Here is a 14,599-nt window from a genome sequence, read left to right on the forward strand (position 1 = left end):
CAATGTTTCCAGACATTCATTTATTGAGTTGTTCTGTCACACAAGAGATCGGCATAGATGTGGGCTAGATGAGGGTGACTCCTTGCCCTCAAGAAGCTTTCTCCCTAGTATCCTCTTTTTTGGTTTGTTTCTTTTGATGCAGAGTCAAGCTCTGTTACCCAAGTTAGAGTACAGAGACATCATCACAGCTCACTGCAACCTCCAGCCACTCTTGGGCTCAAGCAATATCCTGCCTCAGTCTCCTAAACAGCTGGGACTACAGGTGCCTACCATAATGCCTGGCTAATTTTTGCTGTTTTTAGTAGAGATGGGGGTCTTGCTTTGCTTAAACTGAATTCCTGAGCTCAAGCAGTCCTCCCATCTCAGCTTTCCAGAATGCTAGGATTATAGGCTTGAGCCACTACACCCAGCCCCTAATATCCTTTAATATTCTACCTTTTGTTTATCAATTAGAATTGTGTTGTTTTCTAAATCTGAGTCTTTATAATTCTGAGATTGTTAGATATCTGTTGCCTACATCTGAGAGCTAGCAAGTACGAAGCCAAGTTGGGACCTTCAGCTTAACTTGAAACAAAAACGAGAGGAAGTCACTGCTTGAATGTTTGTAATATTAAGTTTTTTCTAAGAAATCTAAATGAACTTTCATGACTCCTCCTTGGCAGATTGGTGTGTCTGTGTTGTGTTTTAAGCTTTTTCTATCTTCAATCACTATTCTGCTTGCCTTTGGTTGTTAAATGATTCAAGCTGAATACTGCTGTCCAAAGTTGGACACTTAAAAGAGATCACTAATGTAAAATATCCCTTGGGCAGGACAAGGATTTAAAGATTTGATATCTTAGTTATATTTCTCTCTTTCTATGAGGTTGGACATGATTAACATTGGATAATTTACCTAATCAGTACTCCAAAAACTGTGCATGTGGTTTGTTTTGTTTTGCTTTTTGTTGTTTTTGAGACAGAGTCTTAAGCTATCACCCTGGGTAGAGTGCTGTGGCATCACAGCTCACAGCAACCTCCAACTCTCGAGCTCAAGCAATCCTCTTGCCTCAGGTTTTCCATTTTTATTAGAGATGGGGTCCCTCTTTTGCTCAGGCTGGGTCTTGAACTCCTGAGCTCAAGTAATCCACCCACCTCAGCCTCCCAGAGTGCTGGGATTACAGGTGCGAGCCACTGCGTCCGGCCTTATGCATGTGTTTAATATGTGTGCGTTGACTCATGTATACAAACAAGCACTTCTGGATATGGATTACAAATTTGAGTCAAGGCTTAAAAAACACTAGGGCTTATAAAAATGATAGAACCACATTTTAGATCTGAGTGGACAGTTCACCTGCTCCGTCATTTTCATGTTGCAGATGAGGCCCAGCGAGAGCTCTTGTGCTTTTTGGATATTGCTTGTTTGCTTTTTGATCTGTTTTGACACAGGCAGAAAGTTCAGGGACCAAAGATAATACTACAAGTGCCTAATAAATAAATGTTGAGAGAGTGAAAGAAGCAACTCTGCCAGGGCTATTAACTATAGTTAGTAGCATTTCAGATTAACTTAATTCACAGTAAGCAGAATAATAACAAATTAAAACAGTTGCAAATTCAAAATATTAAATGAATAATTTCATTCGCAGGAAGGTTTCTACTGACTTAGCCATTTGGAAGTTATTTCAGATCTCATAGAAAGCATAAGTTGTGACTAATGTTATTTAAAAAAAGGAAATCTTGGTATCAAGCTAAGATCATCATTTTTTTTTATTTCCCCAAAATGGATATTAACATTTTACCTCAAAGAGATGGGGTCAAAAGGTTGTTTTCTGACTACTTTCACTGATTGCTATGCTCAGCTCATTTGAGACAACACTTCATCAGACATTTTTATAATTTATTACTACTACTAAGAATGAAGCTAACATTTCCTGATGCATATTGTATGCCAAGCACAGGGGTAGGTCCTAAATGGGGTTTCTGATGTCTCCCAGGCATGCGAGGTAGGAACTATTATTTTCTTCCATTTCTCAGATACATAAATTGAGACACAGAGAGGTTAAATAACTTGCCCAGAAATACGGTAAATTAAAACATGTACATTTATTACTTCCTCCAAACCCAACTAAAATGAAGTGAAGGAATAAAAAGAAATGTAGGTTCATAAGGGCAAAGAGAGTAGGGTAGACACAACAAGAGTTTAGATTTTAGAAGCTGAAAAACTGATGGACAATGACTGAGTTAGCAGATCAAAGGAATGTCAAGTCTGCGTGTTAAATGCCTCAGTTCCCAGATCCATGGTGTGCAGGCTTCTAACTCCCCGAAAGCAGGAGGCTGACGATTCTCTCTAGGCTAGGAAGACTGACTAATGAGAAGAAACTCTGCTAATGAAAATTCTGGGCTTGCCTCTTTTCAGCCTGTAGAGAAGCCCATGTTCAGTAGTCCCTCCTGATTAGTGACAGTACTCGAGTCTTAAGTATGAGCCAACAGCCAAGGATCACTGGATATTAAAGGAAGCTGCTAATGTAAAAGAAAATAACACACAGACAAAAAGAAACTCAGAGGAAACAAACACAGTGTAGGAATCAGAGAAAATTTCCAAAAATCTATAACTAACCTCCTTGCAGAGTTAAAGAATATATATCCATGAAACAAGATCACATATAGTAATATGTATCTCTATACCAATATCTGTATTCACAGAACAAGAATAAACTCTTGGGAATGAGAATTATGACAACAGAAATGAACAATTCAAAAGAAGGTTAAAAAAAGTTGAAGAAATCCCTCAGAAACTAGCACAGAAATAGAGATAAAGTAGAGGGAAAAAGATAAGAAAAGTGGAAGATCAATGTAGAAGTACCAACACTTAATAAAAATTCTGCAAAGGAGGAACAGAGAAAATGGAGGGAAAGAAATTATCAAAAAAAAAAAAAATCCCAGATTAAAAGGGATAGGTCCTAGGTCAGATTACTTTTCTTTTTCAAGGCAAATAGGGCGAGGCACAGTGGTTCATGCCCATAATCCTAGCATATTGGGAGGCCAAGGTGGGAGGATTGCTTAAGGCCAGGAGTTTGAGACCAGCCTGGCCAACATAGTGAGACCCTGCCTGTACAAAAACAAACAACCCTTCTCCACAAAACCAACTAGTTGGGTGTAGTGGTATGCACCTATCATTCCAGTTACTCAGGAGGCCGAGGCAGTAGGACCCCATGAGCCCAGGAATTTGAGGTTGCAGTGAGCTGCGATGATGTCACTGCACTCTAGCTTGGGCCTCAGAGGGAAATACTGTCTCGAAAAATAAGTAAGTAAGTAACTAGGATGTTCAGTAAGAAAAAAAGACCCACCAGGAAGAAGCATTTAATCATGAAATCTAACAACTCTGAGGAAAAGGAGAAAGTCTTTTAAAATTTTATTTATTTATTTAGAGACAGAGTCTCACTCTGTTGCCCTGGCCTCATAGCTCACAGCAACCTCAAACTTTTGGGTTCAAGAGATCTTCTTGCCTCAGCCTCCTGAGTAGTTGGGACTATAGGCACTTGCCATGACACCTGGCTAGATTTTTTTCTTTTTCTATTTTTAGTAGAGATGGGGTTTCTGCTCTTGCTTAGACTGGTCTCAAACTTATGACTTCGAGCTATCCATCTGCCTTGGCCTCCCAGAGTGCTAGGTATTTTTTATTTTTAAAAGAGACAGCATCATATTGCGGCCTAGGTCAGAATGCAGTAGTGCAAATGTTCATAGCTCACTGCAGGCTAGAACTCTGGGGCTTAAGCAAATGATCCTCCTGCTCAGCCTCCCGAGTAGCTGAGACTACACAGGTGCACACCACGGTACCCGATCAGGACAGTCTTAAAAGCTTTCAGAGAGCTAGAGGAACAAATACTTCAATATTCTCAAACACACCAACATAGTAAACGTATACACCTTTGTGATTCTGAAAAGGTCTGGGGCTGTCTAATGACATATATAGAAAACTAACCCAATGAAAAATGAGACAATCACTAACTCCAGGAAAAGCAAGAAGTTGTACAAGAAAGGAAACATAATCACAGAACATTATTGAGACTCAGCCGAGAACGTTACAGGTGTTGATGGTAATTATGTAACTATTACAAAGGAGTTGAATGAAAATTCTTTGGGAGAAAGGTTAGAAGGAGGGAGGGACAAAGCGTGTGTTTTACGGCGACGGGACTGGGTTAGAGCACTGAATCTTCATCTTCCATAACTGGAAGTCAATCGATAATACCTAAAATGGAAAAATCAATGAAAAGCAGTCTAAACCTGTTATTTAGAAACATGGGGTTAAATAACAGAGTAAACAGCAAAGGTAAAAATTATTGTTTGGGGGCAGGATAACTTAAGGGTGAGAACCCCAGAGGACAGCTATTTTCTCAATAGTTTATGGTGTCATTTAACTTTAAAAAATGATGTATTACTTTGAAAAAGAATTAAATTTCAGAAATAACTTCACCAAACTCATACAGCCAGTGGTGGTGGGGCAGGCATTTGAACACGGTGATAATACCAAAAAATGATGGTCCCTATTGGGATCAGGCCTTGGCAGTAACTGTATACAGACGGCATCACCAAGACTTCATTAGACAGTATCAGGTGCCAAGCAAGACGGAAGCAGACGGCAGGACAATGCTTAGACTGGCTGCAGAAAATGTTACCACAGGAAGTTGTGAGTGAGAAGCATTAAAGTTTTGTATTTTGGACAGTTAAAGACTTCAGGCCAATGGTTTGTCTCTAGGGAAACATTTAAAGGCGTCAGGTGGTATGATTCCACTGGCTAGAAGAATATAAAGACTTCATGGCAGGGTTCTGCCTGTAAGGGTCTGGCCTTTCTGAATTTCTAATCAAAGGGGGTTTTGGATCTTGCCATTTGACATTTGAGATAAATTCAATACTGAGTCTATCAAGAACCGACCTTCCCATCTCTCCACCTTTCCCTAGCCATTCATGATTTCTGTGGTGAGGTTATTCGTAAAGATCATGCCCATGTCACTGCCACAAGAAGGTATGATCATCACCCTCTCTCTCCACTGCGCAGTCATCGTCTGGTGCCCTACTGAGTGCGTGGTTAGCACCCCTCCTGCTGTGCACAGAGGCTCATTCCCCTGCTGGGAGTGGGGAGGGGAAGGGCGAAGACAGTGAAATCAGCATGAGGCGTGGATTCAAAGACTCCATCTCTGAACATTCACAAATAAAATCCTTGAATGGATTTTAAATATTTAGATAAAAAGACTCATGCTAGCTTTTTGGAGAAATGTAAAGCAAATAATAGTACTTGGAATGTCTCTGCCTGATACCTAGAAATTTACCCATAGAAAAATGAAAGCTTCAGTTTAAATGTTTAATTATTGCTTTTTTATAGACATTATCCCAGTTTTATAAGTTAACTTATTTTTGTGCTTTGAAAGGATGATTTAAAAATATCTAGGAAAGAGCCACATCTCAACAGGCTAACACTGGCATGGGTTAGGTGACAAGCAGAGAGAAAAAGAAAAAGCAGCCAACAAACAAAAGGAGACAGCGTGATACTGGACAGGGCAGGGTTTTTTTCACTTAATGTATCTTAGAAATCTTTGCATATCAAGACACCTCGGTCTACCATGTCCTTTTTCATGGCTACATGGTGTTCCATTTTATATGTGCATTGATTTATTTAACAAATCTCCTCCTGATGAACATTCAAATTGCTTCCAACAGTTCCCTGTTCTAAACACTGTTAACAATTAAAATCCTTATAACCCTATATTTTTTGTTCACTTTCCCAATTGCAGCTTTAGGTTACATCTACTTGGGGATTTACAACACTCTAGGGACTCTTTATCAAGTAAGCAAAAGGTAAAGCTCTCTCTTGCTATGATTAAAGGACTAAAACAGATGCAGGGTGCTGAGCTCACTGGTTCTACCAAACTGAACAATGAGGAATGTCCATTTTAGCTAATAAGAGGTGCTAATTATTATTTCAGCGATGGTTCCTGGCTTACTAAGGTTAAACGTGCAAACACAAAAAGGGTCTCTAATTAATCTGTGAGGCACACATGAATTTTATAGATTTTGGCTCACAAAGGAGGAGCAATGGTAGGCTGGTGTGGATTTTTACCACTCAGATAAGGTATAAACAAGCGTCTTTGCACCTGGACTGAACTTTAGTTTTCTTTCTCGATCTATCTTGGTCTTTTCTGAACTCTCCACTATTATTAAACTGTGCAAACAAAAGGAAGCTGCAAGGATTGTTGTGAGAGGAAGGAATGGAAGGCCTGTTTTAAAGGTAGAAGGTCCTCTGTTTACAAACCTTGAATAAGACAAAGCTCTGTGTGCCAGCAGTCCTTGTTGTTAGTGGTGACTTGCACAGTGTCACTTTGGACATCAGCACAAAAAAGGCAAAGAATGGTTAATATCGATCTTAAACAGGCCATTCCAGAAAGCAGAAAAAGTAATAATACCCAACATGTTTTATGAGGTTGATATAACTTTGTACTCAAATCAGATAAGGATTCTATAAGAAAGGGAAATTATATGCCATTTTTCATGTATGAACATAGGTGCAAAAATATTAACTACCATATTTACAGACTTAATTCAGTATTGAAAAGCATCCCACATCAAGCACAACATGATCAAATGAAGTTTATCTCATAAATGCAAAGGTAGTTTAGCATTAGAAAATCTTAGTATCATTTATTCCATTAACAGATTAAGGAACAAAAAGCACTTGAGTATCCCAATAGATGTAAAAAATATAAACACTGATATAATTCAGTATTTATTTAAAAACTTAACAAGCACAACGAAGTGTCTCTATTAAATATTCCTAGCACATAAAATACCGAATGGTAAATAGCTAGACTTTCCTTTAGGTACTAGTTAAGGATCAATAATATCGTCACTGTTAGTAAACATTGTTTTGGAGATCAGTCTTACTGAGCCCAGTGGTATAAATAAGAACAATAAATAAAAGTTGTAAGGATTAGAAAGGAAGAAACAAAGTAGTATCATTGGCAAATAAAAAGACTATCAACATAGCAAATCTGAGAGAATTTACAGAAACATAAACTATCAGAATTTAGAAGCATTTCTAGATGACTCAACGGACCAAAATCAGTTATATTCCTATAAACCAAAAACAAATAGTTAGAAAATACAATATAAAAAATTGTTATTAGCAACCAAAGCTATAAAATACTAAGAATTATTCCAACAAAGGAAAAAGAAAACTTTATTGAAAGTACTAATATACAGAGTTATACCATGTTCATGGATAAAGATGACAGAATTCCTAAACTAAATATAAATTCAACACAAGTCTAATAAATATTAATCAGGTTTTTTATTTTTGGAACTAAAATTCTTACAGAAGAGTGACATTAAAATTCATATTGAAAAGTAAAGGGATAAGAACAGACAAGGTAATTTTGAAGAACTACAATAGAACCCCCATAGTTGACGACCTCCCTACATTGACTACTTCCGCACAGTGACTATCTCCTCTAATTGACCTAATTTTAATAGACCAGTGATGTACCATTTATACCTATCAGTACAGTAGGCCTAGTTCCTTGTGTTGATCACCTCTGGATGTTGATGTTTGTTACTGTCCCTTGGTGGTCAACTTACAGAGGTTCAACTGTATATGGGAAAAGGGCTTTCTCTATCAGATACCAAAGCCTATTAGAGTTAGAATGTTTAAGATGATAGGATGTTAGAGAAGCCAATGGAATAGAAGAAAGCCCAGATGATCTATGTAAATTGACATAAAAATGGAAACAATAACAACTTCTGTTTAGCAAGACACCATAAATAAAGTGTCTTTGGGAAAAGCCTTTCTAAATCTATCTTATTTAAAAATAAAGGTGCTTCTTAACCAGTAACATTTACGTTAAGTTGTCCTTGACACCCAACAGTAGAAATTATTACACAGAAGTAGTATAGCATGGTGGTAAAATAGAGATGCTGGCATCAGACTTCTTGGGTTTATGTCCTGATTCTGTTACCTAATTACTTTCTTTCTTTTATTTTGGATTAATATAAGGGTATGTATGATTGGGTTACATTGTTTGTATTTTTGTGGTAGCACCCGAGTTGTAGTTAAGTCCTGCACCCAGGAAGTGTGTCATATACCTCTACATTATACCCATTCGGTGGGAACTTACTCTGTCATCTAATTTCTATGTGACTTTGGGCAAGTAATTATGCTTTAGTTTCCCTATTTGTTAAATGGAGACAGATACCTTATTGTGGGGATTCAATCAGTTAACAACTGTAAAGTGCCTTTGTTATTAGATGTATTTGTTATTAGGGTTCAAGTGTCATTAAGGATTGATTACTATTATCATTGGATCACTACTGTTACCATAAATTCATATAACGCTTTACAAATTTCCAACCATCTTTCATGTCTGTGATCTCACTTTAGCATCAGAATACCTACATGGATAGATAAGGGGGTTCCAGCTCATAGCCTCTGTGAACCTCATTTTCAACTATAAAATGAAGGGATAATCTCCAAGGCTCCTTTCAGCTCTTAAAAAAACGAGTTCTACTTCACAAGAAAAAAATTTGAGGCAAGAGATGTTAACTGACTTGCCTTAGGTCATAGATGAGTTACTAGAAGTTAGGATTAAAACCTAGGTCTCATGGATTTATTTGCATTTCAAAGATATAATAATAATATTTTCCCCAGACTCTTCCTGTATCTAAATTTCTTCTTGGAATTGTAAGCAGATACTAAGAAAGGTAATTCATTTGGGGGTCATTTAAAATATTACAGATACATTCCAATGACTGAAGGCACCTAACTCATTACCAGGGAACAGGGGAGGAAGCAGAGCTGTATCTCTTTTGCAACCATTAACATGGATAATGGTAATACCAGTAACAATAAAGAAGAAAGAATTACCTGGGCAAGCAGACCTGGTTGGATCTGAAGGGGCTGAGCTCCTGGGGCTTGAGTGACAATGGGGACTGCGTTTTCCATTCGCACTGAATAGCCAGCATGCTTAGAGGGAGAGGCCTGCAAGCCTGTGCCAGACATCAAGAGAGGGAGAGAGAGGGTCAGCTGAGGATGAAGACAAACTTCCCTCAACTCTCTCAACTCCCCTTTGCATCAGTCCCTGTCTGAAACCCAGGTAATGGCTGGTCCTTGGGCCCCTTGGGTCCTTGGGTCTTTCCCTCCTTCAGTGTCTAACTTACTTTGAAACACAGTCATTCTCCCCAAATCTTGAAATGAATGTCTTTCAGGGCTAGAAGGTCAAATTAAGAAGTCCCTAAGGCCAAAAGTGGGACAGTTATGCTGACAGATTGTAATGGGAGAACAAGGGCCCAAAGGGCCAAGCCAAAGCAAGAGGTGTTGGGGTTAGGGAGAGAACACAGGAACCAGTTTAGAATGGTGCTGACCACACATGTGCTTGCAAAAGTAAATTCATTCTGTGTAAACTGTAACAAAGTACACGGGCAACTCTACTATCTTAGAGCCTAAAAGAGAAGAATGCTGGAGTCAAGGCCAAAGAATCATTTTGGGGAGGCCCTGGGGAGTACTTTTTTTTTATTTCCTCCATTTTTATTTTTTTATTGTGGGAGATTCTTTATTTATTTATTTATTTTTTTTGGTTTTTGGCCGGGGCTGGGTTTGAACCCACCACCTCCGGCATATGGGACTGGAGCCCTACTCCTTGAGCCACAGGCACCGCCCTTATTGTGGGAGATTCACTGAGGGTACAATAAGCCAGGTTACACTGATTGCATTTGTTAGGTAAAGTACATCTTGTAATCATGTCTTGCCTCCAGAGGGTGAGGCACAGACCAAGGCCCCACCCCTCTCCCTGGGGAGTACTTTTAAGACATTTATATTCTCCTTGTGCACTCACTGTAGATGGGCAGTTTTCTGCAGATAACCACACATAGGGAATATTGAGAGCTGCCGTCAGCTTAGCAATGACAGCACAGACAACGTGCTTATTTACAGACAGCTGGCCAGGGACACAGTCCCTGGCAGACTTGATCCTGTTGTTTGTAGGTTGGCTACAGTAGGACAGGAGCCCTCAAGCTCAGCGATATCAGTGTTCTCACTGCAAGACCCAAAGACGGCTTCCTTTCGTGGAAGCACTCATGACAGAAAAGTGCAGGTGCCGCAGCCCTTGGGGACATCCTGTGGGAAGCCAAGAGGCTGCGTCTGCTCGTTCTTACCTTGGAAGCCGGGTGGACACACGATGAGAGCTTGCTGGAACGGGTCAGGCCGGGCACAAATCTGGGCTGTTCCTGTCTGCAGGGGCATGCTCCGCTGGGCCACTGCAGCCATGGATGCCGCTGAGGGCTGGTAGAGTGCAGATTGGTAGTTTAGTATGGAGACTTCGGGATTGGCTAAGGAAATAGTAGCACTGGTGGAGGTGGGAGCCTAAAGGAATGATGGGGATTAAACAAAAATAAACACAAATAAAAAATGAGGGAGGTGGTATGTTGGGAGACATGAATCTGAATCAAATAAATGAACTCAAAGAAGAATAACGTAATAAACAAAAACTACGAGCAAAAATGCAAAGCAGGGTGGGTGGAAACACAGCCAGACGTTCTGGGGGACGCAGGCCACCTTTGGTGTCTACTTTCAGACCTGATCCTAACATTTGTGAGGCCGGAGCAAGGGTACATAGGAACACCTGCACACCGTATGTCTAGAAACTGAAAAGTTTAAAACTGGGCTAGAAAACTGTTTAATGACCCAGCTGCTCGGAGGCTGAGGCAAGAGAATCGCGTAAGCCCAAGAGTTAGAGGTTGCTGTGAGCCATGTGACGCCATGGCACTCTACCAAGGGCGGTACAGTGAGACTCTGTCTCTACAAAAAAAACAAAAACTGTTTAATGAAATGTTCTGTCCTTCTGGTCTGACAAATATACCTTCATAACTACCTGCAGAATGTGAGTCGAGGACTCTTGAATTCCTTGGGGTCTGTGCTGGCATTGGTGATGGGTAGCTGAGCCCTGCCTGCCTTCTCCCAGCTCCGGTCTTGTCCCACAATGTGAAGGGCTGGGGTGCTCTTACATGGATCTGCCAGCCGGCACGTCCAGCTCGGCTCACACTCCCTTCCCGTTGGGCCTGGGTGGGACAAATCCAGGAAGAGGCTCCTGTAGGCGCTAACAGCCTACAGTCTCCGGTACCCAGAGCTTGGCAGAGCAGGACAAGCTCCAGGAGAAGCCAGAGCGGGGCCCCGGGAGGGCCTGCTCACCCAGGTCTAAGGTGAGAACTGTTCACAGATACCCCCAGGTGGTTATGGAGCAGTTACTGCAAAGGTGTGCAGGACACATATGGAATGGGAGAGGGACAGGCCCCTACTGGCTTTCTGGTCTGCGTTTGTCTCATGCACTTTTGCACCCGTTCAGTTACAGAGTCTGGACAACAGAAGGAAAAGGTGCCCGTGAGTCCAGAGAACTGAAACGGGGTTTTGACAAATACAAGTTGTTGAGATTATGCCCTCTCCTTTCTGTTCCAGAAAGAAAGATATCACTTGAGATTAAATTTCCATGTGAAGCAAGGCCACACAGAAGGAAAATAAATTCTAACTTGGGAATTCTCCAGTTTCCATCATCCTTCATACTGATCCTTTAGCAAGATAGGTGGAGTTTACCAATGGCTTTGGATTCAACATCGTCTAGAGCAGCGGTTAACCTATGGGTCGCGACCCACAGGAACTGTATTAAAGGGCCGCGGTATTAGGAAGGTTGAGAACCACTCACTGGTCTAGAGGGTTTGCCTTTAGAAGTTTACAAGGTTGAGGAAATATGGAGGAAAAGAGCCACAAGGATATTTTGGACACACATACAAGAATGTCAAGCAGGGTACCCACTGTGCCAAACATGATAAAAAGTACAAAGTCTCATTTTATGTATGCTTTGCATACTTCAAAAGGTTTTGTGCTGAATTTCAGTGCAATGCAAATTAATTTGTTTGAAAATAATCACTAAATCGAATGGCGCACATACTTGGATCTTAGATATGTGTTTGTGTTTGCAGCATCACATGGTCTGCTCCAGGTAGCACGGCTGGGAACATGTGTGCACACGTGTGGGCGTCGGCATCTGTGTTTTGTCACTGATGACGTGATTTGCATTGCCCCTCTGATTTCCTAAAGCCACCATCTCTTCTGGAGGCCCCAGGTGTTTTTCTCCACCCTGAACTGGTGCCTTTTTCCTTTTGATTCTGTAGCACAACCTGTTTGTTTGGCCTGGCCCCCACTCTGCATTTCACTGTTCTGCACTTTGATTTATCTGTCTTTGCTTATGTTCTGTCTCATCGTGGAGACAACAAGCCCCTGGAGGGGTTGAATCTTCCAGCTCATTGCAGATTCAAGGAACTTGCGTCCTCACATGTGCTCAGGCTCCAGTGTGACCTTTAGGCACAGGTGGTTTCTCCCCTTTCTAATCCTGCTTGAGGATCAGTTGAAGAAGCACATGTAGGGGTCACAGTTTTCTATTTCTCTATATCCTCAGTAGCTCTTAGAAAAGTAACTGTCCCCCGTCAGAGAGACAGAACTAGTAAGAGCCGTTGAAGCTGACAAATAGAAATAATGAGAAAAAGCAAGTTTGTTGGTGACACAGGTTTTTAAATCATGGAGGAAGTGATTCCTGAAGGCAGTTGTAATAGATGTTCAAATGGTTAGACATCTAGAAGGAAGGGCTTGGCTTATTAGCCAAATTAAGATCCTGAGCAGCAGGCTAGATCCAAACCATAGAAAACCATAAAATGTTAGAGAAGTGGCTGATCCACAAGATCAAACAAAGACTACCCAAGGAGAGGACTCCTTATGCAATACAGTTTCCTGGACAGATACAGGGTTGTCGATTACTGACCCAGCTTCCTTGAGATGGAAAAGATTATAGATCAGTGACCATGTGGGAAAAAGTCCTAGTCCACTGGATAGGTGTTAAGGATAGCAGGGAATTGGTTTATGTAGTTTAATATAAAACTTCAAGCCACAAAACTATGGCTTTATCTCATTGCTTCTAAATATCTACGTGGGCAAACAAGGAGCTCAAGGCAGAAAGCAAACCACCAGAATCACTAATGAACGAAGGAAGTCTTGTTGGATTTAAGGAGCGGACACCACCTTGGAAAGCATTCGAGGACCTCTGTCAGACTTAACTGGTGCTGTGTATGTATATATTTAAGAGTCCACACTCTGAGGCCAGATTGCCGGGTTTAGAGCCCATGGCCATCTCCTATGAATGACAAAGTAGCTTCATGTCAGAGGCTTTTGTTGCTCTGTGCCTCAGTTTCCTCCTCTAAAATAGAAATGATATTATCCATAATACTTAATCTCATAATGCTGCTGGGAAGATTAAGAGTTGTGACAAACTTAGGAGAGCCTGGCACACAATGAAGTGTTCAATCGGGTTAGCTATGTACAATGACATTTAGAAACAACACTATCAGCATTAGTGCTTAAGACTAGGTATATCATGAGTAATTTTGTTTTGGATATATTTATAAGTAGAACACAGTAGAATCCAGTACAAGAAAATGGAAATCCTCTTCTTGGGCCCTGAACTGTGAAAGATGTTATTTCCCCTTACTGAAACTCTGACCCAAACACTGCATTAAGTTACCAGCCATTTCTGCTGTACCCCGGTCCCAAGCCAGAAGTGGATAGTCTCAGCGTTGGGGGAAGAGGGCTGTTCTTCTTTGATAACTGAAGAGCTCTTTCACTTTTACAGATTGTTTGTGACACCTTTTGGAATGAATGTGCTGGTGCTCATGGAGTCGGCCGAGTTGGCCTCCCCTGGTATGGTCAGGGACCCAGGACCATAGTTCTCGGGTCTAGTGGAAAGGACATCCCCGGATGGGGAGACTCCACCTGCCGCCATGCACACACCTGAGAGGTGCCTTCCCCTCCGCCATCTCTCAGACGCCTTTGATATCAGAGGGCAGAGGGGGGCGGGCAGTTTGGGGTTAGGCAGTTGAGATCAGAGGTCTCTTGAGGACTGATGGGAAAAACAAACCTCTTCAAGGAGGTAATGAACAAAACCACGGGGATATTCTGTCAAGAAGCTCCTGCCCTTAGGGCTGGGCAGGAATGTTTGTTTCTTTGGACACTTAGACTCTAGAGATCATTCCCTCTTTACCCCAAGGAGTGCTTCAAGTGACCCCCAGGGGGCAATGGACTTGGGAGCTGGGTAGGGGGGATTCTCCTAGAGTTTGGGCAGAGAGACAGCAGGCCGGGAAGTAAAGCTTGGCCTTAGCAGCCTGACGTGCCACATAAGTAGAACTGAAGAGGAGGGGGCAGGTTTGCAAAATATACACTCCTCTCTGGAGGGAGTGCGTGTGTATAGACATACGTAGAGACATAGGAGTGTTGTCATTAACAACATGTCAGAAAAATCTAGGGACACTTCTTTGGGGGATCTGGGGAGATTGGAGGATGAGAGTGAGTGAAAGACTTTTAGACACTACAGGCTTTCTGAGTTAGACCTCGAGATTAATCCTTCAATATGTATTTCCTGGGTGTCATCCATGTTTTAAGCAGTACGTTAGCTGCGGGATTCTGCCAATTTTCTGCAGAAATTAGAAATCTGTGAGAAGAAAACCTTAGTTTCCCAGTTCCTTTCAGGTCCAGCTGCCGGGA

General features: G+C 41.3%; 1 protein-coding gene across 4 annotated transcripts in view; it reads right to left on the bottom strand.

The window, feature by feature from the left end:
- Positions 1–14,599, bottom strand: part of HIPK2 (homeodomain interacting protein kinase 2) — a 196,868-nt gene that overhangs the window by 39,985 nt on the left and 142,284 nt on the right. For 2 of the 4 annotated variants that reach the window (XM_053554039.1, XM_053554038.1), the window contains exons 8-9: positions 10,174–10,300; positions 8,888–9,009 (exon numbers count right to left, since the gene is read on the bottom strand). In XM_053554039.1, the coding sequence (XP_053410014.1) occupies positions 8,888–9,009; positions 10,174–10,300 (249 nt within the window). Of the gene's footprint in view, positions 1–8,887; positions 9,010–10,173; positions 10,382–14,599 lie in introns of all 4 variants that reach the window. The other 2 variants (XM_053554037.1, XM_053554036.1) reach the window with 1 other exon arrangement.

Source organism: Nycticebus coucang, chromosome 11, assembly GCF_027406575.1.
Source record: "Nycticebus coucang isolate mNycCou1 chromosome 11, mNycCou1.pri, whole genome shotgun sequence".
Lineage (NCBI taxonomy): Eukaryota > Metazoa > Chordata > Mammalia > Primates > Lorisidae > Nycticebus > Nycticebus coucang.